The sequence below is a fragment of the Hemitrygon akajei genome, chromosome 2, assembly GCF_048418815.1.
Source record: "Hemitrygon akajei chromosome 2, sHemAka1.3, whole genome shotgun sequence".
Lineage (NCBI taxonomy): Eukaryota > Metazoa > Chordata > Chondrichthyes > Myliobatiformes > Dasyatidae > Hemitrygon > Hemitrygon akajei.
This window is the reverse complement of record NC_133125.1, coordinates 151598407-151622174: the sequence shown is the minus strand read 5'-3', so window position 1 is coordinate 151622174 and position 23768 is coordinate 151598407. Positions and strand designations below refer to the sequence as shown.

At 45.1% G+C, this 23768-nt stretch overlaps 1 protein-coding gene across 1 annotated transcript; it reads left to right on the top strand.

Annotated features, from left to right (window-relative positions):
- The first annotated feature begins 305 nt into the window (after positions 1-305).
- Positions 306-23332, top strand: pigc (phosphatidylinositol glycan anchor biosynthesis, class C). Its single transcript, XM_073030005.1, has 8 exons — positions 306-551; positions 1522-1591; positions 6915-7069; positions 9830-9942; positions 16956-17011; positions 17567-17714; positions 21641-21807; positions 22024-23332. Exons 1-8 carry the CDS (start codon positions 401-403, stop codon positions 22085-22087), a joined length of 924 nt encoding a protein of 307 aa, XP_072886106.1. The 5' UTR covers positions 306-400; the 3' UTR covers positions 22088-23332.
- The last annotated feature ends 436 nt before the right edge of the window (positions 23333-23768 follow it).

Below are 23768 nucleotides of genomic sequence, written 5' to 3'. Positions count from 1 at the left end.
ACATTTTAAGAATAGCTTCTTGCCCTCTCCATCATCAGATTTCTGAACAAATCATGAGCACTACATCACTATTCTGCTCTCTTTTTGCACTATTTATTTATTTTTTATATATTTCTTCCTGTAAATTATAGTAATATTGTCTGTTATGCACTGCAGTGTTGCCGCAAATCACCAAATTTCACGATATATGTCAGTGATAATAAACTTGATTCTGAGTCTGATGGAAGTTTAATCCCCAGACTGGATAAACTACAATCATTGTCATGGTGACAGCAAGTTCCGGTTAGTGTGTCGTAGTTTCCGGTCCGCGGGCAGCCGACTCAGCCGCCTGAAGTTCCAGGATCGTTTATCCCCCCCGGGCGAGCCGGGATTGCCCCGCTGTTGCCCCGGTGATTGATTGATGAGGACGGTTCCGGAGACGGCGAGTGCGGGCCCCGCGGCCCCAGCGCTCCGCTACAGGCGCGGGCGTTGGAAGAAGGTGTTGTACGAGCGGCAGCCGTTCCCCGATAATTATGTGGATGGGAGTTTCCTGGAGGAACTGCGGAAGAACAGTGAGTGGTAATAAAGGACGGGTAGAGGGAGAAGAGGAAGGGGAGAAGGAGGAGGAGAAGAGAGGGGAGAAGGAGAGGAGGAGGAGAAGAAAAGAGGGGAGGAAGGAGAGAATAGGGAGGGGAGGAGAGAGAAGGGAGGGGAGGGGATGTAGGAGATGCAGGTGGGGATGGGGGGTTAAGGTAGGAGGAGGGGAGTCGTGCTGGTGGGATGAGGTGACGTTTGAAGCAAGGGGCGGGGGAGGGTGGGAGAGGAAAGTGTGGGGAAGGGAGAGGGAGGATGGGTGAGGAGGGAGGGGAAGAGAGTGGGGAGGGTAGGGAAGGTTGGTTGAGCTGGGAAGAGATTGCAGAGGTGAAGGACCGGTGGGTGAAGGAGGGAGGGTTGTTGTTCAGGGCAGATATTTATTTTTACAGTGTTGGGTGTCTGGAAGGGCTGCCTAACCGTGTCCCTAATGCCAGATGCAGATGTGGAACCGGTACAATAGTGTGTATAAAATGTTGTTAGACTCACTGGTGAGTGAGAATGCGGGATCAGGAGATTCAGTTCAATTTGGCATCATTTCTGGTGTAGTTGTGGGTCAAAGGGCCTGTTCGGTGATACACTGTTGGAGAGATTAATTTGGCTGCCGTGTGGTAAATCCCCAGCACCCTGGTATTTTGAAGGTTGGGTGATTCCAAAATACCACAGATTTCAGTGTTTCCCACCGGACGGAAGGCGGTTGGAGAGAGGAGAGGGAATGAGATGTAGAGAGAGAGGGCAAAGGACTTTGAGAGGATGAAGTGGGGAGTGCCGTGAACCCACTGTCATCCCAATCCCACACTCCTGCAGAACAGCCTGTTCCGCTTGTGTCCAGAGAAAGCAGATCTGAACTGACAGGCAAACAAAACAGAGGCATCAGAGGAGAAGGGAGAAAGATCATCCTCAGAGTACGTTTTCCTGTCCTTGTCTCACTGCCCTGATTCTGTGTTTCAGTTTATGTACGGCAGTACCAGTATTGGTCGGTGGTGCTTGAATCCAGTGTAGTTATCCAGCAGCTCTCCAGGTAAGCACGCCTGCCAGGAGGTGGAGGTGAGGGGACGTGAAGGAGTGGGGTAGGGAGCTGGTCTGTGATGTGCTGTTTCTGTGCGGGTGATGTGTATTTTAGATATAAACACATCTCACATGCACGGTAGTGTGGATAGTACAACGCTTTACAGTACATGCCTGCACTGTACGGAGTTTGTACGTTCTCCCCATGACAGTGTGGGTTTCCTCCCACAGTCCAAGGACGTACCGGTTGCTAGGTTAATTGGTCATTGTAAAGTGTTCTGTGATTAGGCTCGGATTAGATCGGGATCGCTGGGTGGGTGGTGCAGGTTGAAGGGCCAGAAAGGCCATTTCGGCACCACATCAAATAAAATAAACATCTACGTCTCTACACGAAACCGGTTCTACTTCCACCCTCCCCCGCACATTCTCCACTCAGCTGCAAAATAAGGAGTCAGTTCCAGCTGTCTCTTTGGGATGTCCGGCGGGTGGTCACAGGGACTACATACTGACCTTATACCAGGGTCTCTGTGAAGCAGCGACTCTTCCTGCTGCATCACTGTGCCATCCCTTGGTGCGTGTGTTTAATTAGTTTCAGGATTTGGGAGATAGAACTATAGAACCACTACAGCACAGACAAACAGGCCATTCAGCCCTTCTAGTCTGTGCCAAAACTTTATTCCGCTAGTCCCATTGACCTGCACCCAGTCCATAACCCTCTAGACCTCTCCCATCCATGTATCTATCGAATTTATTCTTAAAACTTAAGATTGAGCCCGCATTTACCACATCAGATGGCAGCTCGTTCCACACTCCCACCACTCTCTGAATGAAGAAGTTCCCCCTAATGTTTCCCCTAAACCTTTCCACTTTCACCCTAAAGCCATTTAGTGGAAAGAGCCTCACCATAACATCCCAACTCCTATACTCAATACTTTAATTTATGAATGCTAGGATGCTAAAAGTCTTCTTTACAACCCTGTCTACCTTTGACGCCACTTTCAGGGAATTATGTATCTGAACTCCCAGATCTCTTTGTTCCTCTGCACTCCTCAGTGCCCTATCATTTACTGTGTATGTCCTACCTTGATTTGTCCTTCCAAAATGCAACACCTCACACTTGTCTGCATTAAATTCCATCTGCCATTTTCTGGCCCATTTTTCCAGTTGATCCAGATCCCTCTGCAAGCTTTGAAGGCCTTCCTTACTATCCACAACGCCTCCAGTCTTAGTGTCATCAGCAAACTTGCTGATCCAATTTACCACATTATCATCTAGATCATTGATATAGACAACAAACAGCAATGGTCCCAGCACAGATCCCTGAGGCACACCACTAGTCACAGGCCTCCAGTCTGAGAAGCAATCATCCACTACCACTCTCTGTCTTCTCACACACAGCCAATTTCAAATCCAGTTTACAACCTCTCCATGGATACCCAGTGTCTGAACCTTCTGACCTAACCTCCCATGTGGGACCTTGTCAAAGGCTTTACTAAAGTCCATGTAAAGTCCACAGCCTTTCCTTCATCTACTTTCTTCGTAACCTCCTTGAAAATCTCTACAAGATTTGTTAAACACAATCTACCACGCACAAAGCCTTGTTGACTATCCTTAATCAGACCTTGGCTGTCCAAATACTTGTCTATCCAATCTCTCAGAACACCTTCTAATAATTTACCTATTATTGATGTCAGGTTCACTGGCCTGTAATTACTTGGTTTACTTTTGGAGCCTTTTTTAAACAACAGAACAACATGAGCTACCCTTCAATCCTCTGGCACCACACCCATGGCTAAGGACATTTTAAATATTTCTGCCAGGGCCCCTGCAGTTTCTACACCAGTCTCTCTCAAGATCCGAGGGAATACCCTGTCAGATCCTGGGGATTTATCTACCTTTATTCGCTGTAAGGCAGTAAGCACTTCCTCCTCTTTAATCTCTGTATGTTCCATGATACCATTACTTGTTTCCCTTCCTACCATATACACTAAGCCAATTTCCTGAGTAAATACTGATGCAAAAAACCTGTTTAAGTTCTCCCCCATCTCGTGAGGCTCCACACATACGACCACTCTGATCTTCTAATAGCCAATTTTGTCCCTTACTATCCTTTTACTCTTAATATACTCATAGAAACCCTTCGAGTTTACCTTCACATTATCTGCCAAAGCAACCTCATGTCTTCTTTTCGCCTTCCTGATTTCCTTCTTTAGTATTTTCTTACATTTTCTATACTCTTCAAGTACCTCATTTGTTCCTTTTGCCTATACCTGCTATATACACCTCTCTCTTTTTCTTAATCAAATCACCAATATCCCTTGAAAACCAAGGTTCTCTATGCCTGTTAACTTTGCCTTTAATCCTGGCAGGAACATGCAAACCCTGCACTCTCAAAATTCACCTTGAAGGCCTTCCACTTACTGAACACATCCTTGCCAGAAAACAACTTGCCCCAATCCACTCTTCCTAGATCCTTTCTCCTTTCCACAAAATTGGCCTTTCTCCAATTTAGAACCTCAACTCGAGGACCAGACCTATCCTTATCCATAAATAACTTGAAACTAATGACATTATGGTCACTGGACCCAAAATACTCGCCTACACATATTTCTGTCACCTGACCTGTCTGGATCCCTAATAGGAGGTCAAGTATTGCATCCTGTCTTGTTGGTACCTCTATATATTGATTTAGAAAACTTTCCTGAACACATTTGACAAGCTCCAAGCCATCTAGCCCTTTCACAGCGTGGGAGTCCCAATCAATATGCGAAAAGTTAAAATCCCCTACTGTATCAACTTTCTGTTTCTTACATCGGTCTGCTATCTCTCTACAGCTTTGCTCCTCCAATTCGCTCTGACTATTGGGCGGTCTATAATACAACCCTATTAGTGTGGGCACACCTTTCCCGTTCCTCAGCGCCACCGATATGGCCTCTGTAGACAAGCCCTCTGGACTGTCCTGTCTACACACAGCTGTGATATTTTCCCTGACTAGTAATGCCACTCCTCCCCCTTTCATCCCTCTGTCACGTCTGAAACAATGGAACTCCAGAACATTAAGCTGCCAGTCCTGCCCCTCCTACAACCAAGTCTCACTAATAGCAATAATGTCGTAATCCAACATGCCACTTCACGCCCTAAGCTCATCTGCCTTACCTACAGTACTCCTTGCATTGAAATAGATGCACGTGAGAACATTAAAATCATGTATAAACCTTTGATTTCTGTCTATACATGCAGTCCTTGCATGACCTTTATCCTCCTCCACCTCACTATCTGCTCTAACGCTCTGGTTCCCCTCCCCCTGCAAATCTAATTTAACCCCCCCCCCCCCCGGAGCAGCACTAGCAAATCTACCCACAAGGATGTTAGTCCCCCTGCAGTTCAGGTGCAAATCGTCCCATTGGAACAAGTCCCACCTTCCCTGGAATGAAGCCTAATTGTCCAGAAACAAGAAGCCCTCCCACCTGCACCATCTCCTTATCCATGTATTCAGCTGCATTATTTTCCTATTTCTAGCCTCACTAGCACGTGGCATGGACAGCAATGGATTGCAACCCTGGAGGTCCTGTCCTTCAACTTTGCACCTAACTCCCTAAACTCTCTTTGCAGGACTTCCTCCTCCTTCCTATCCAAGTCATTGGTCCCTACATGGACCATGACATCTGGCTGCTCACCCTGCCTCTTGAGAATACTCAATCCAACTCAATCCAAGATATCGCGGACCCTGGTACCAGGGAGGCAACAGACCATCCGGGATTCTCGATCTCTCCCACAGAACCTCTTATCTGCCCTCCTAACTATCGAATCCCCTATCACTGCTGCTCTCCTCTTTTCTCTCCTTTCTTTCTGAACTGAGAGTACAGTCTCGGTGCTAGGGACGCGACCACTGCAACTTGTCCCTGGTAGGTCGTCCGCACAAACAGTATCCAAAACGCTATACTTATTGCTGTTGTGAACGGCCACAGGGGTGTTCTGCTCTTCCTGTCTATTCCCCTTCCCTCTCCTGACAGTTACCTAGCTACCTGTCTCCTGAATCTTAGATGTGATTATCTCCCTTAAACTCCTGTCTATTTCTGCCTCTGCCTCCCGAATGATCCGAAGTTCATCCAGCTCCAGCTCCAGTTCCCTAACTCGGTTTGTCAGGAGCTGCAGCTGGATGCACCTTTCGCAGGTGTAGTCATCAGGGACAATTGTGCTATCCCTGACTTCCCACATACTGCAAACAGAACACTTGACTGCCCTAACTGCTGCCTCCATTACCTACTCCTAAGTTAATTAAATTAATTAAAGGAACTTACCCAGCCTTACCTCACTGGGAGCAAGCTCGTCCTCCGCCTCTACTTGCCAAAGCCTCTCGAGCCATAGCCTCAAAGCTCCACTCCTACCCTGAGCCACTCACATGGAATGCTAGCCATCAGTGGTTGGCCATGAACTGACCAGGGTGCTTGACTGCTACAGTGGGTGTTTAAGAACCAGCCACAGTGGGTAGTCAGGTGTGGGAAATAACTGCAGTTTTCCAACCCTGGGGTAACAGATGGGCTTTTTTGTTCTCGAATATTGATAATTTGCATCCCAGAGTTTGATTTGAAGGCTGGCTTTTTATTGTTGCTCCAGCTCTCAAGATTACTGATCTAATAATTTTAGCTGCTGTGTCACATGAAATCCCCCCTGCGTACAGATGGTGTCCCTTCCTCTACAATTGGTGTCTCCCACTGATACCTCTATTACTGAAGCAAAATCTTCTCGCCTTTGCACTAAATTCCTCTAGCAATAAGTTAACATGGTCTGTTGTTTCATCCTAATGACTTTTTGTACCTGACATCTACATAGGTACTGAGATCCTAAAAATACCTCGCAGCTCTGTACATCCCTCAGATAATGGTTTTTTTTCCGACAGAGAACTCAGTTTCTCATTTTCCTGTATCATGCTGCAGCTGCCAGCACCAGGTCCACTTACCTCAGCTTTGTAGCTTCTTAACACCCTCTTCACAACTTAATTCATTGTGTCATGAGAAAATTTAACACACATAACTTCATCAAAGCCCTTTCCATGAACCATTAAAACGTGGCTCATCTCACAATGTCTCTTTTGCACTATATAATTATAGAAACAGTAATTTTCTGTCTTTGCACTGTACTGCTGTTACAAAACAAATTTCACCTAACGTTAGCAATAACTTGATTCTGACAGTGGAAGCTGCCCCAGTCACTGTGGCATGCAACCCATTAAATCTTGCCAGCAGAGTAGGCACTCGCCCACTCCTGCCAACTTTCACCACACTCTTGCCCCTTTTGTGTCCCCAGTTCTCATCTCTGTGCTTCTTGCCCCGCAGTGTTTGTGTATTTGTCGTTATCTGGTGGTACATGGACCAGACCCGTCTCTCCCCTCAGCAGCTCTTTGGCTGTGGGCTGATCATCTATCTGCTCGGCTACCTCCTGTTTGACCTCATCGACCTCGGAGAAGGACGAATGCACAATGGGCGTACAAGTGAGTAACCGTGACCACAAGGCTGTGATTGTAGATCAGGTGATGTCAGTTGTAGTTGGAGGAATAATGACTGGTTTGCATTGATACACTCGGCACACCGGGTAAAGCCACTGCTTTGGGTTCAGTACCAACCTCCAGTGCAGTTCGAACCAGGCTTGTTGTCCCGGACACATTGTGGAATTTGTGGCGTATGACAGCAGCACAGTGCAAGACATATAAGATTACCATAAGTTACAATAAAATAATAATTAAACATTGCAAGAGAGGAGTAGTGGGGTAGTATTTGTGGTAGTGTTCAGAAATCTGATGGCAGGGGGGAAGCCGGTCCTAAAAGTGTGAGTGAGAGTCGTCAGGCTTCCTGCACCTTCTCCCTGATGGTAGCAATCTGTGTGGCGTTTGCACGTTCTCCCTGTGCCTGCGTGGGTTTCATCCAGTGTACCGACAACGTGCTGACCTCCTTGTTAATTGGCTGCCGGGAGCTGTCTCTAGTGCGGGGGGCAAGTGGCAGAATCTGGGGGGGGTGGGGGGAAGTTCCGGGAATGTGGGCAGAATAAAATAGGATCAGTTTAAATGGGTGGCTGAGGGTCGGCACGGACTCGCTGGGCTGAAGGCTCTATTTTTCTTGCTGTGTGTATGAGGTTTTGGAGGCACAGGGTAACAAAGTGATAATCACAACTCCAGTGATAATGATTTAATCCCGACCTCTGGCACTGTCTGTGCGTGTGGAGTGTGCATGTTTTCTTGTGACTGTGTGCATTTTCCTCTCATGTCCCTGTTTCTTCCCACGTTCCAAAGAATTGAATTGAATTGGCTTTATTACTTACGTCCTTCACATACATGAGGAGTAAAAATCTTTACGTTACGTCTCCGTCTATATGTGCAACGTGCAATTTATAGTAATTTGTAATAAATAGTATGTACAACAGGGCAGTTGATATAACATAGAAATACAATTGTATCAGTGTGAATTAATCAGTCTGATGGCCTGGTGGAAGAAGCTGTCCCAGAGCCTGTTAGTCCTGTCTTTTATGCTGCGGTACTGTTTCCCCAGATAGTAACAGCTGGAACAGTTTGTGGTTGGGGTGATTTGGGTACCCAGTGGTCCTTAGGGCCCTTTTATGCACTTGTCACTGTAAATGTCCCGAATAGTGAGAAGTTCACATCAGCAGGTTGGTAAATTAACTGGCTGCTTTAGGCAGCTTCTGGGGGAATTGGGTGTGGGGGGGGGGGGGGGTGGTGAATGGTGTGAGAGCAGTGAAGTGAGTGGGGGGCAGGACAGGACTGGGTCAAATAGACTCCTACATTATAACGATATTGGTAATTAGTTTATTATTGTCACACATACTGAGATACCATAAGACATAGGAGCAGAATTAGGCCATTTGGCCCATCGAGACTTCTGTCGTCATTCAACTATGGCTAATCCTCTTTTTTTTCCCTCCTCCTTTGATGCCATGTCCAATCCGGAACGTCTCCAGCTCTGCCTTAAATACACCTAACGACCTGTCCTCCACAGCTGCCTGCAGTAACGAATTCCACAAATGCACCACCCTCTAACTAAAAAAATTCTCCACATCTGTGTTAAATGCCCCTCTATTCTGGGCTTGTCCTAGACTCCCCCATTATGAGAAAGATCCTTTCCACATTTGCTCTATCTAGGCTATTCAATATTTGAAAGGTTTCAATGAGATCTCCCCCCCCTTCATCCTTCTAAATTCTAGTGAGTACTAACCCAAAGCCGTCAAACGTACCTCATATGATGACCCTTTCATTCACAGAATCATCCTTGTGAATGTCCTCTGGACCTTCACCAATCTCATATGAGGAGCCCAGACTGTTAACAATACTGAAGGGGAGGCCTCGCCAGTACCTTATAAAGCCTCAGCATCACATCCCTGCAGTGAAAAGCTTTTGCTTATCTGCTCTCTAGCCAGACCATTCAGTACGTTAGTACGTTGAGGTGGTAAAAAGGAAGCAGAATGCAAAGTAGTGTAGGTAGACAGGTAATATAGTGCAGCAGCCATGTTGAGCTATATTGACAAGTCAAGAATTAATTTTATTTTACAAGAGGTTCAATCAAGAGAATGGTAAAGAGTCAACATTGCTTAATGTAATTTCCTGTACATGGGTGTAAGGAGAACAAAGTAATTGTTACTCCAGACCCAATACAGCACAAAAAAAAACACATATAAAAAAGATAGTTTATATACATTGTACTACATGTCCAAAAAGTGACACTAAACTGTACATAAGATGACTGACTGGAAGTAGTGGTGGAGTTGGTGGGTAGAGGTATTGATCAGCCTCACTGCTTGGTAAAGTAACTTTTTGAGTGTGGTGGTCTTGGCGAGGATACCATGTAGCCGCCTCTTTGGTGGGAGTGGGACAAACAGTTCATGAGCAGGGTGATATTTTCTGGCCCTTTTCCCACACTATTTTGTATATATATCCTTAATGGCAGGTAGGCAGGTGCCAGTGATGCATTGGGGAGTTCTGACTACTTGTTGTAGAGCCTTCCTGTCTGCCACAGTGCAGTTCCCATACCGAGCAGTGATGCAGCAGGTCAGGATGCTCTCTAGGGCACATCTGTAGAATGACGTGAGTATAGATGTGCAAAGTCCAACTCCCTTCAGCCTCCTCAGAAAGTAAAGGCATGGATGAGCTTTCCTGACTGTGTAGGATGTTCTGGGACCATGAGAGCTTGTGTGTGTAATGATAGTGCCACGGTAACTTCACCCTGTGCTAATTCTTTGTCCGCAGGGTGGGCTGACCTAAAGAGCACTGTTGTCTTTGTGACATTCACCTATGGATTTTCACCAGTCCTCAAAACGCTGACGGAATCCATCAGCACTGACACCATCTACGCCATGTCTGTAAGTGACCGGTGTGGGCTTGCAGCCAACGTCCCCAGCATCCTGGCTGCTTGCTTCCTTCAGTATCAGAATCAAAGCCAGGTTTATTATCAATTTTGTTGTTTTGAAAGTAACAGTACAAGTTACAGTAACAAATACAAAAGAGATATAGAGAGGTAGTGTTCATGGTTTCATGGATCATTCAGAAATCTGATAGCAAAGGGGAAAGAACCTGTTCCTAAAACATTAATTGTGGGTCTTCAGGCTCCTATATTTCCTCTCTAATTAGAAGAGGGCATGTAGTAGCTGGTGAGGGTCTTTACCACTGGATCCCACCTTCTTACACCATCCTTTGAAGATGTCCTGGTGGCGGAGGGCCGTGTCCTTTATGGAGTTGTTTGAGTCTGTGACCTTCGTCTCTCTCAATATCAGCAACCCCTCCCAGCCCTGTGTTCTGTCGGGACCCTTCCAGTTAGTCACAAAGACGTGCACCTCCTGTGTTATTGATTGCCTCGGCACCGATATTCCAAAAGCCAAGTCTCAAGTTCCCTCCATGATCTGTGTCTCTCTCATCAACCTCGTAGTTTCTTTAAACCTAATTTTTAATCCAACTGACCGTGCATCCGTGTACGTGGTCTGTTGTCACGTTAACTCTTTGTTTGTGGGTCGTGCTGAGGTAAAAGTGAAAGGTGAAGTGCTACAACTAGCAGGAAAGTGGCCATTACCTTCTGTGCAGGATACAGCGTTAGGAAGACACCTAACCCTGTGCGAAGATTCGACTCAGCCTTGTGATTGGGAGATGGTGGGGTGGGAGAAGTTGATGGGGGTGTGGAAGGTCTTCACAGAAGTTGTACGCCGACTTCCGGTGACGTCATGATTCAGTATTGATTCCCTCCCATGAAACTCGAGGAATAATAGCTGTAAAGTTACTTCTGACCATCTATGAAAGATATTTTTGTTAAGTAAAGAGTAGAGGAACATGAATGTGGCGTCTTGGACTTCAAAACACCCTGGAGAACAGAAAATACAACGGGAAAGCAAAGACAAAAAGATACAGCTAGCACCAGAACAGGCCGAAGCTAGCAAAGACGACGAGAAGGTATGGCCGTGATACGACATGAGTTGAAAGAGCTGAGAAAAGAAAATCAAGAGTCATTTTCAGACAGCAAGGCATCCCTGTCTAGACTGGAGACCTCAATGAGAGACCTGAAGGAACGACTGGACCTGCTCGAGCAGAAATCTCCCAAGTCTGAGCCCAGAATTAGTGCTAACGAGGACACATGGTTCCAGCATGAGAAAGCACTTAATCACCTGTTGAAGCGAGAAGCTGCTCTGCGCGGCTTGCAATGATCTCCAGAACCGCTTACGAAGAAATAACCTAAGAATTTATTAGATACCTGAGGGTAGTGAGAAAGGAGACGTGGTGCGGTTTGTGAAACAGTTAATTAAAATGACGCTTCGGCTGCCAGAGGAGTTAAATATACACATTGAGATCCCTGATCACAGAGCCAGCGCCCTCTGCACCACCACACTCTGTCATTGTGCGCTTCTTGGATTACACAGTAAAACAGGCGGTACTGCGTCAAGTATGGGCTCAAAAACAAGTTATGTTTCAAGGCAGAGTCGTCTATTTTGATCAGGACTACTCTGCTGAGGTCCAGAAAAGAAGAGCAAAAGTCCGCGCCGTGATCAAGCAGCTAAAGGAGAAAGGTGTGCATGCAAGTTGTCGCTTCCCAGCGCGGCTGAAAATAAACCTGGATGCTGGAGTGAAGATCTTTCCTTCCTTGATTGAAGCTTTACCTACATTGGACAACCTGGGCATCTCCAAGCCGGTGCGTGAGAGGGAGAAGCTGGAGCAGCGACTCATTAGCAAGGTATGGCAGGTGCAGCGGAGGGGGAGAGCAAGAGGGAGCGCTGCGCTATCGGGGGCAGACACCAGAGCTTTCCTGACATAAGGACAATTACATTTTTTCTATCAAAGAAGGAGGTATTATGATCAGTGTCTTTGGACTGATTAATAATTTCTGGTTGTGACTAATATTTAACTGTCTTCGCCAACATGTACAGCTATTTACTAGCGTAACTGACATATTTTGATATACAATGCAGTTTCGTTTGGAGGGGGAGAGGGCAAGTTAAATTTTGTTAAGCAGACAGAAAAGGAACAGGAATCGCCAAGGGAGGGCAACAACTCAACCAGTTTCTCTGTGGTTTGTAGCTATGACAGCACTGTGTGTGTGGTTCCCAGAGGGAAGCAGGTGTCATTACTCTCTGCCTAATTATCGTCAGAGAAAAAACATTCATAATAAGTTGTTTTATCAGGAATTTTAAAAGACCAACTGGGTTTTTGGAAGTGTTTGGTTTTTTTTGTGTCTTGTGGGTTACATTCTTTTGCAAATAGTTCTCTAGGCATTGGCAGGTCATCACAAGTTTTTCAGTTATTATACTATAAAAATGCTGGGTTTAGGTGAGGGTGGGGGGGTTGGTGATGTAGTAAGAGAGATATTGTATTCTTGCCACTTTGAACATAATTAGTGAATCAATCACCCTATTAAAAGGAAAAGAAATTGGCTCAGTTGAAAAAACTTAATTGCTCTATAGCTCTATTACAAGAAACACATTTAGGAGACATGGAACACACAAAATTAAAAAGAGAGTGGGTAGATTAAGTCTATTTTAACTGTATTCTTACTAGGAGTTTGGATAAATCATCTGAGAATGGGGAACCCCTGAGCAAGAAGTCTAAAGCAGTAAAAATTATATTGGATGAGCTTGGGCTAGTCAATGGCTGGAGAGCATTGAATGCAGATGTTAGGGATTTTAGTCATATATCAAGAGCCCATGGCTCATATTCAAGAATTGACCTTAGTTGCATCCCAAAGAAGAATCTACATCAGGTGAAGGAATGTGTTATTGAACCCATTACATTGTCAGATCATGCCCCTGTTAGACTTGTTAGGCTCTGAGCAGCACTTCAAATATTGGAGGCTCAATGTTTCCACGTTCCTCTTCCTATAATCAACTAAAACAATGCATTGACAAGTATTTTGTGACAAATGACAATGGGGAGGTTTCGCCCTCGATACATGGGAAGGAGCAAAAACTGTGATTAGAGCAAAATGTATTGATTTGGCTGTTCAAATGAAAAAATACCGTAATGAAAAATATAATCAGTTACAAAGTGAAATAAGAAGATTAGAACAAAGGCACAAATTGACACTGAACATGGATGATTGGAAAAACCTCCAAAAGTATAGGGATGCCTTGAATGAGTTGCTCACATAAAAGCGGAAGGAGAACTTAGATACACAAATGGAAAGTATTATGAGATGGGGAACCGGGCCAGCCGTCTGTTAGCATTTCAGCTGATAAAGGCACAATCCAACAGAGTTGTACCAAAAATTAGCCATCCTTTAACTTACTCCGAGGTTTTGAACCCAAACGATGTAGCAGAGACATTTAGGGCTTTCTATAAAGATCTGTATGATTCTTCAGATCCAGCACAGAATAAAGGCAAGCTAGACGAAATTTTCAGAGACATCTGTACAAGCAAACTTTCAGAAAGTGAGATTGTTTCACTGACACAACCAATCTCAGAACTAGAAATAAAAACAACAACACACACAAAAGTCCTGACGAAGGGTCTCGGCCCAAAACGTCGACAGCGCTTCTCACTATAGATGCTGCCTGGCCTGCTGTGTCCCACCAGCATTTTGTGTGTGTTGTTGTTTGAATTTCCAGCATCTGCAGATTTCCTCGTGATTGCACTAGAAATAAAAGATGTTATTATTAAAAAATAATAAATGCCTGGGTACAGATGGATTTCCGGGTGAGTTCTATGAGATATTTACAACAGAACTTACTCCAGTTTTATGTAAAGTTTTTAATTATGCTCTGAATGAACATGGACCCCCCCCCCCCCCCTCCGGAGAGCTGGTCTGAGGCAATCGTATCAGTAATCCACAAGAATGGAACGGACCCTATAGCATGTAGTTCATATAGACCAATCAGCCTGCTTGGTACTGATGTGAAGATTCTTTGCTCTATTTTGGCAAAGAGACTACAGAAATATATAGGAAAATTGATTACTCCGGATCAAACTGGATTCATTCCAGGCCTTCAGGGAGCAAACAATGTTTGAAGAGCTTTAAATATCCAGCTTTCAATGCTTCTTAGCATTGATGCTGATCAGACATTTGATAGGGTGGATTGGATATACTTAGACTATACCTTAGAAAAAATGGGTTTTAAGTAAATTGATACTGTTCCAATTTCTTCAGGCTGAAAAGGGGAACCAGACAGGGAAGTCCCTATCCCCGATATTATTTGCCTTAAGCATCGAACCACTGGCTGAGTTAATAAGACAAAATGAACAAATTGAGGGTATAACAGATAGAGGTATAACCCACCCGATAGCTTTATTACAGATGACATTCTTCTTTTTATAAAGGACCCTCTTTCATCGGTTCCCCCGCTTATGCAATGCTTGAGAAGCTATGGAGAGGTCTCTGGATGCACAGTTACTGAAGCGAAATCTGAAGCTATGATGATTACAGGCCAAGCCAGCTCAATGATGAAACGACTTTTCGTTGGCCAAAACAGGTCTTTAGATATTTGGGAGTTAGTTTATCTCATAGCTCCTCTCAGCTCTTTGCAACCAATTATGTTAAGCTTATTAATCAAGCGAGGAGAGATCTTGAAGATTGGCAGATGCTTCCTTTATCACTGATAGGTAGAGTAGAAGTGATAAGGATGAACTTTTTTTTTCAGTGCTCTACCCGTGATAGTTCCTGTATCTACTTTTAAAATGTTGGATAGACTCATCAGTAGGTTTATATGGCAGAAAAAGAGGCCCAGGGTGAGACTAGAAGAGTTATACTCAAATAAAAAAACAGGGAGATTTAGCTTTACCTCATTTAAAGACCTATTATTGACCTGCCCAGTTAAGAGCAATTATGTCAGGGATCAGAGAAGACATGGATTCAAGATGAGTTCACATAGAGCAAAATTCAATTGGTGAGTTATCCTTAGCAGCTCTTCCCTTTTTAAATCCAAACGTGTGGAAGAATGTTAAGACTCAGAATGAATGGGTTAACTATACATTGAAAGTATGGGATAGAATTAGGAAAAAATTAGATCTTCCAAGGACTATATGGTTATGTGGTTATATGACTATATCAAGGGCAACTAGAATTGCATTCATTTCAGATTTTATCCAGTAAGACTGGATTCTGGTTTTAACAGGTGGGCACAAAGAGGCCTGGTTCTTGTGGACCAAATGTTTGATGGTGAGGCACTTAAATCTTTCTCCCAACTCCAAACTGAATTCAACCTTGTATCAAATGACTTTTATAGATTCCTCCAAATTAGACACTACCTTATATCACACAAAGAATTGAACAATCTTAAAATACAGCCAAATAACTTGGAAAAATTTTGGATAGAGATCATGGGTAGGACGCAATCTCAGAAAATTATATCTTGTCTATATAAAAAAATGCACCTGGATACAATAAATTTGCTTGGAAAATAAGGATAAGGGACTTTAAAAACCCCATTAGTAATATCATTATACACAGAAAAAACAGCAGACTTTGCTGGAGAGGATGTGGCCTAATGGGAGATTTTACACATATACTCTGGGACTGTCCCAAATTAAGGGAATTTTGGTACAAGGTCACTGGGGAAATAAGAAGGATTTTTAGACATAAGTATATCCTTTGAACTTAGTCATTTAATTCTAGGCAACATCCTGCAATCTGCATTAGAGAGGAATAAACTATTTATGTTAAGAGTTTTGATTCTGATTGCTCACAAAATGGTAACTGTCAACTGGCTTAAATCTCACCCAGCCACTTTGGAACAATGGATTCAGAGACTGAACGAAGTGAACTGTATGGAAAATATCAGTGCAAGCTTACAACTGAAAATGGACTCTTATTTGGAAAGATGGGACTCTTATAGTGTACCTGGCACAGTGAAAGGCCCATACAGGGGCCTGGTAAAATGTAGGACTTGAGTTGATTTACTGAGGACTGTGATTTTATTTAAAATAGATGGAAATCTACTTTGAGGGGTGATGTAAAGTATGTAGATCATGTTTATGTTTATGTATGTAATTGCAGGTACTGTATGTGCTTTTTATTTCTTCTTTCTCTTGCTCCTACTCTTCCACCCCTGGTACTGTTAATATAGGTATTTACCATTGTGCAGTGAATTGCGAACCGATAGCCGATGCTTGTTTGTAGATATGTGTTTGTTCAGTAACGTAAAAAATAAAGTTTAAAAAAAAAACGAAGTTGGACATACTGGAGACCACAGATGCTGGAATGTGGAGTAACACACAGCCTGCTGGAGGAACTCAGTGCAAAAGCCTCTGTGGGAGCAGAGCGACTGTCGATGTTCCAAGGCAGAACCCTGCCTCTGGAAACGGCTGAATTCCTCCAACAAGTTGTTTGTTACTCATTGTCAGATGTACCTGACCAGGCTGTCTCCCCGTTACTGACCTGTAACCTGTGGTGAAGAAAACAAAGTAAAACTCAATCACAGTTTACTTTACATCACAGTGTTTGGTTCACAGGGATCCCATCCCTCCGGACCCCTTTTATCCCCCACGCTCCCCTTAAACTCACTGGAACTCTTGTTCCTTTTTGCATTTCTCCTAAACACACCGGGATGCTCATTCATATTCCTCCCCCCCCCCCCCCACCCCAAACTCACAGGGACCCCCATTCCCCACGCTCCCCATCTCACCGGGATTGGGACCCAAATTCAGCTCTCTTTAAACTAACACTGCTGTGTAACATCTGAGCAAAAACTGAATAAAAAATGTGTTGGGTAGTAATTGGCGTAACCTCCAGTAATGCATAAAGTCTGCATGGAACCAACAAAATTCTGTGAACGACAGATTATCAGAATTGACTAAGTACATTGTGTGATTGTGTGAATATGCATTTGTATGTGTAAAAATATGACAGTGTTTACATGCACACATCCCTGATCCAGTGAGTAATACCCAGCTCCCTGTTCTCTAGGTCTTCATGCTGTTGGGCCACCTGATATTCTTCGATTACGGAGCCAATGCAGCCATGTAAGTTCAGGGGTCTAAACAGGTGGGATTCACACCCTGTCGTCCCTGGGAGAGCATGGATGAGAGGTCATCAGTACTGACAGTTCAGATCTTCCCAGCTTAGGGATAGAACTCATTGTTAGACTACAAGGGATTGATGGGACACTGTAGAGCTAGCTTCACTTTGTACCTGACCTGCTCTCTGTGCCCTGAGAGTCCATGATAACTCATTGTAGGGCACCGTATCTAACCTATGCCTTGAAGTGTGACAGGGCGGTGTAGAGGGAGCCTCACCTCACCTAGCGCCTGTGCCTGTCCTGGCATTGCTCCCATAAACCCACATGTTTGATGGGACATTATTCGGCCCAGGGTGGTAGACAGGTCAGAGTACATCCTGACTGTCAGACATGCTTGGAGAGTTGACAGTCACTGCAGGCTAGCTGTCAGTTGTCTCTCAAACCCCCCCCCCCCCCCCCCACCCACCCACCCACAGCTCTTCAAACTGGCTGTTTTCCACTGATGTGTCCTTGTTTGTTCTCCCTCTTCCCACTGCCCCCTTCCTCCACACCCTCCCAGTGTCTCAAGCACACTCTCACTGAATATGGCCATCTTCGCCTCGGTGTGCCTGGCTTCTAGATTGCCCAGCTCCCTCCACGCCTTCGCCACCGTCACTCTAGCCATCCAGATCTTCGCGCTGTGGCCGATGTTCCAGAAGAAGCTGAAGGTATAAGCTTTCTCTCCTGTACACCCTGGTGTGCCGATGGGAGGGTGGGGGCACCGTATGGCAAGATAGTAAGATGGGGGGGCGGAAATCAATTTGAGGAAACTATGGGAGAGGAGGTTAGTTCACCAGTAGAGCAAGTAAGTAGACCGTGTGTGAGGGAGGACAGGCAGGTGATGGAGGAGGGATGCGCTCAGCCCGAAGTTGTAGGGGAGAAGAAAGAAAAGGATAATAAATTTGAATGCATTGCTAGGGATGAAAAGAGAGGAGGAGGTGGAGAGTATCTTAAATGTATGTATTTTAATGCTAGGAGCATTGTAAGAAAGGTGGATGAGCTTAAAGTGTGGATTGATACATGGAATTATGATGTTGTAGCTATTAGTGAAACATGGTTGCAGGAAGGGTGTGATTGGCAACTAAATATTCCTGGATTTAGTTGCTTCAGGTGTGATAGAGTAGGAGGGGCCAGAGGAGGAGGTGTTGCATTGCTTGTCCGAGAAAATCTTATGGCGGTGCTTTGGAAGGATAGATTACAGAGCTCCTCTAGGGAGGCTATTTGGGTGGAATTGAGGAATGGGAAAGGTGTAGTAACACTGATAGGAGTGTATTATAGGCCACCTAATGGGGAGCGTGAGTTGGAAGAGCAAATGTGTAAGGAGATAGCAGATATTTGTAGTAAACACAAGGTGGTGATTGTGGGAGATTTTAATTTTCCACACATAGATTGGGAAGCTCATTCTGTAAAAGGGCTGGATGGTTTAGAGTTTGTGAAATGTGTGCAGGATAGCTTTTTGCAACAATACATAGAAGTACCGACTAGAGATGGGGCAGTGTTGGATCTCCTGTTAGGGAATGCGATAGGTCAGCTGACAGATGTATGTGTTGGGGAGCACTTCGGGTCCAGTGATCACAATAGCATTAGCTTCAATATAATTATGGAGAAGGACAGGACTGGACCTAGAGTTGAGATTTTTGATTGGAGAAAGGCTAACTTTGAGGAGATGCGCAGGGATTTAGAGAGAGTGGAATGGGTCAAGTTGTTTTATGGGAAGGATGTAATAGAGAAATGGAGGTCATTTAAGGGTGAAATTATGAGGGTACAGAATCTTTATGTTCCTGTTCGGTTGAAAGGAAAGATTAAAGGTTTGAAAGCGCCATGGTTTTCAAGGGATATTAGAAACTTGGTTCGAAAAAAGAGGGATGTCTACAATAGATATAGGCAGCATGGAGTAAAGGAATTGCTCGAGGAATATAAAGAATGTAAAAGGAAACTTAAGAAAGAGATTAGAAAAGCTAAAAGAAGTTACGAGTTTGGTTTGGCAAATAAGGTGGAAGTAAATCCGAAAGGCTTCTACAGTTATATTAAAAGCAAGAGGATAGTGAGGGATAAAATTGGTCCCTTAGAGAATCAGGGTGGTCAGCTATGTGTGGAGCCGAGGGAGATGGGAGAGATTTTGAACGATTTCTTCTCTTCGGTATTCACTAAGGAGAAGGATATCGAATGGTGTAAGGTGTGGGAAACAAGTAAGGAAGTTATGGAACCTATGACAATTAAAGAGGTGGAAGTACTGGCGCTTTTAAGAAATTTAAAAGTGGATAAATCTCCGGGTCCTGACCGGATATTCCCCAGGACCTTGAGGGAAGTTTGTGTAGAGATAGCAGGAGCTCTGACGGAGATCTTTCAGATGTCATTAGAAACAGGGATTGTGCCGGAGGATTGGCGTATTGCTCATGTGGTTCCATTGTTTAAAAAGGGTTCTAGAAGTAAGCCTGGCAATTATAGACCTGTCAGTTTGACATCAGTGGTGGGTAAATTAATGGAAAGTATTCTTAGAGATAGTATTTATAATTATCTGGATAGACAGGATCTGATTAGGAGTAGCCAGCATGGATTTGTGCGTGGAAGGTCATGTTTGACAAACCTTATTGAATTTTTTGAAGTAGTTACGAGGAATGTTGACGAGGGTAAGGCAGTGGATGTAGTCTATATGGACTTCAGCAAGGCCTTTGACAAAGTTCCACATGGAAGGTTAGTTAAGAAGGTTCAGTCGTTAGGTATTAGTGCTGGAGTAATAAAATGGATTCAACAGTGGCTAGATGGGAGATGCCAGAGAGTAGTGGTGGATAATTGTTTATCGGGATGGAGGCCGGTGACTAGCGGGGTGCCTCAGGGATCTGTTTTGGGCCCAATGTTGTTTGTAATATACATAAATGATCTGGATGATGGGGTGGTAAATTGGATTAGTAAGTATGCTGATGATACTAAGGTAGGAGGTGTTGTGGATAATGAGGTGGGTTTTCAAAGCTTGCAGGGAGATTTATGCCGGTTAGAAGAATGGGCTGAACGTTGGCAGATGGAGTTTAATGCTGAGAAGTGTGAGGTTCTACATTTTGGCAGGAATAATCCAAATAGAACATACAGGGTAAATGGTAGGGCATTGAGGAATGCAGTGGAACAGAGAGATCTAGGAATAACAGTGCATAGTTCCCTGAAGGTGGAGTCTCATGTAGATAGGGTGGTGAAGAAGGCTTTTGGAACGCTGGCCTTTATAAATCAGAGCATTGAGTACAGAAGTTGGGATGTAATGTTAAAATTGTACAAGGCATTGGTAAGGCCAAATTTGGAATATTGTGTACAGTTCTGGTCACCGAATTATAGGAAAGATATCAATAAATTAGAGAGAGTGCAGAGACGATTTACTAGGATGTTACCAGGGTTTCAGCACTTAAGTTACAGAGAAAGGTTGAACAAGTTAGGTCTCTATTCATTGGAGCGTAGAAGGTTGAGGGGGGATTTGATCGAGGTATTTAAAATGTTGAGAGGGATAGATAGAGTTGACGTGAATAGGCTGTTTCCATTGAGAGTAGGGGAGATTCAAACGAGAGGACATGATTTGAGAGTTAGGGGGCAAAAGTTTAAGGGAAACACGAGGGGGTATTTCTTTACTCAGAGAGTGATAGCTGTGTGGAATGAGCTTCCTGTAGAAGTAGTAGAGGCCAGATCAGTTGTGTCATTTAAGGTAAAATTGGATAGGTATATGGATAGGAAAGGAGTGGAGGGTTATGGGCTGAGTGCGGGTAGGTGGGACTAGGTGAGATTAAGAGTTCGGCACGGACTAGGAGGGCCGGAATGGCCTGTTTCCGTGCTGTGATTGTTATATGGTTATATGGTTATATAGAAATGGAAATAGGCCATTTAGCCCATAGAACCTGTTCCAGCAGTGAGATTATACCTGACCTTCAACCTTAGCAGTAGAGCCATATCGCGTGAAAAAGAACAGGCCCTTCGGTCCAACTCAGCCCTGCTGACCAAGAATCCCATATCCCTCTAAACCTTTCCAACCATGTACCTGTCCAGGTGGTTTTTAAATGTCATTGAGGTACCTACCTCAACCTCTTTCTCTGGCAGCCTGTTCCACATACTGGCTACCCTCTTAAAGATCCACTTAAGGTTTTGATTACATTTTACTCACTGAGTTACAGCGCAGAATAGACCCTTCCAGTCGTGCCACCCAGCAACCGCGAGCCTAATCACTGGATCATTTACAATGACCAATTAACCTACCAACTGACACGTCTTTGGACTGTGGGAGGTCACAGAGAGACTGTCCAAACTCCTGATCTTTCTGCTCTCTCCCTAAACTTGTGCCCACTGGACTCCTTAGTAAAAGGCACTGTGCATTCACCCTAATTGTACCCCTCATGGTTTTTATACACCTCTATAAAGTCGGTCCTCATTCCTCTGCATTCTAAGGAATGAAGTATCTTCCCCGAAAATTCAGGTCCTCGAGTCCTGGCAACATCTTTGTAAAACCTTGTGGAAGGATGGCATGTTATGGAGCAGGTGTGGGCGTGAGGGTGTTAGTGGGGTCAGAGCGGGGTTTGGTCAGCATCTGGCTGTGTTGAAGTTTCTTTCCCTGTTGTACCAGGCCCGAGCCCCTGGCAGCTACCTGGCAGTCACCGTGGTCTATGCCCTGGCCGCGGCGCTCGGCCTCCTGACCGTCTCGCCCACTGCTGCCATCCTCTTCGCTTTGCTGCTCCAGGTGGTGGCCTTCCTGTGCCCTCACTACCTCGTCACTCTGCAGTCCTCGAAAGAGTAAGTTCCACCACCCAATAAAGTGACGGTCCAACAAGAGGGTGGGGCGGTTATTCGGCGGGGGGGGGGGGGGGTGATGGATAGTAATGAGGGGAAGGGAGGGGTGAGGGGATGGGTAAGAGGGGGTGAGGGCAGTAGAGGGTTGTGACGGAGGGATGTGGGGAACCTTGAGGGAGTGCTTTGATCACCCTAATTTTCCCCATTTCTCCTTCTCAGCAACATCCATGGCCCCTGGGACGAAGCTGAAATCAAGGAAGACCTGTCCAGGTTCCTAGGCTAGTGGGATATCAGGAGCAGGTCCTGGTTCAGGGGTGCGCCTAGGGGAGGGACTGAGACCCTCCCCCACATACCAGTTGGTCTCAGTCTCGTCTAGCCTAACAAATCATTCCTCCCCCAACCCACACCATATATTAAAAAAAATACTAACCCGCAGATGGCGGAAATCTGACAAAAACACAGAATGTGCTGGAACCTCGACATGTTGGGCAAGGACTGTGGAGGGAGAAACATGGACCCCCAGAATTTGATCCAAGACTTTAACCATTCCTCTCTGTGGATGCTGCCTGACCTGCTAAGTGTTTCCAGCACTCCCAGTGCGCCTCCCCTGACCTCTGGTACTTGTTTGTGGGTGCAGAGTCCTCGCCCTCCCTGTGACCTCATAGGTCTTTCCCCCTTCCCTGGTGCTCTGCTTTCCTCCCACTTGTGGGCCAGTGAGCTAATTGCCCCAGTGTGCAAGTAAGGAATAGAATGGGGGGGGGGGGGATTCAATGGGGCCACCGTGGGGAAGGATAAAATGGGTTAGTGTGAATGGGTGGTTGGTCAGCATGGTTTCAGTCGGCAGACGAGCCGGGTTGCTGCTTCACATCAGAATCAAGTGTCCAGGCCTGACCAATCTTCATTCAGCTCCAGCAAGCAGCCCTCATTTAACAGTGGCTCACACACAAGGCAACGTGGATGTTCCTCAGATCCCTGGACCGAGCACTGTCAAGCGGAGCAGGAGCAGTTGACCCAGCCAAGATGGGGAGGTGAAACCCTTGCATTATACAACAATGGCTGGGAGCTGCCCAACAGCTATTCGGCAGATCATTGCTGGCTCGTCTGCAGCCACAGAAGTCAGGTGATGATGCAACAGGGACTTCTCAAAGTACCAAAAGACTGCTTGGACATCTTATGTTAGCGGCAGCTTTGGCCTGGGTTTGACCAAGGTTCTGCGGAAGAATCAGCAACTTTCATTCTTGCCGGTGCCGCTCAAGGGAACTTCAAGATGTATGCTTGTCAAAATCCCTCTCTTTACTCTATTACTCCACTGCTTCTGGTCTTTCTCAAGTTGAGACTCCAACCAGAGTACTGGAGTGGAATTGCAGTTCTCTCCATTCCACGTGTTGGAATTCACCCAGCCAAGGAACAGCCTCTCCTTTGGGGATTTTGTTCACATTATTTTTATATATTTTTATAATTCTATCTTTAAATAATTGTTTTATTTCAAATTAATAATTTATAAAGTTTAATATAGCAATCGATACAAGTGTGGTGGAAGTTATTGAAACTTCAGTGTTTCAGTCGGGGTGGATCTGATCTCAGCCAGTCCAGGTCTTGTAGTAGATCCTGTCTCCTTCGGTCAGTGCCATCCCGATGAGGCAGGTTTTGTCATTCAGAAGGGGCAGAGTGTTCCCTTTCCCAAGTGGGCATCAGTATTGCCTGCCTTGCCTCTCCTGCCAATTGGAAGATATGGTTGGCACGCTGCCTTCACTTAGGACACTGAATATAGAAGTTGGGAAGTCACTTTGCAGTTGGGAAGGATGCGGGAGAAGGTGCACTGGGTGTACTCTGTTCAATTTTGGTCATATTGCTTTTGGAAAGATACAGAACGAAGTACAGAGATTGCCTGGAGTCAGCCCTAAGCTAGAGGCTGGACAGGCAAAGACTTTATTACTTGGAGCATAGAAGACAGAGGGGGTGAC

Coding starts and splice junctions, on each gene's coding strand:
- pigc (XM_073030005.1), top strand. CDS start 401: ATGAGGACGGTTCCGGAGACGGCGAGTGCGGGCCCCGCGGCCCCAGCG. Junction 17,012..17,566: donor TACGGAGCCAATGCAGCCAT/GTAAGTTCAGGG, acceptor ACACCCTCCCAG/TGTCTCAAGCACACTCTCAC. Junction 17,715..21,640: donor TGTTCCAGAAGAAGCTGAAG/GTATAAGCTTTC, acceptor CTGTTGTACCAG/GCCCGAGCCCCTGGCAGCTA.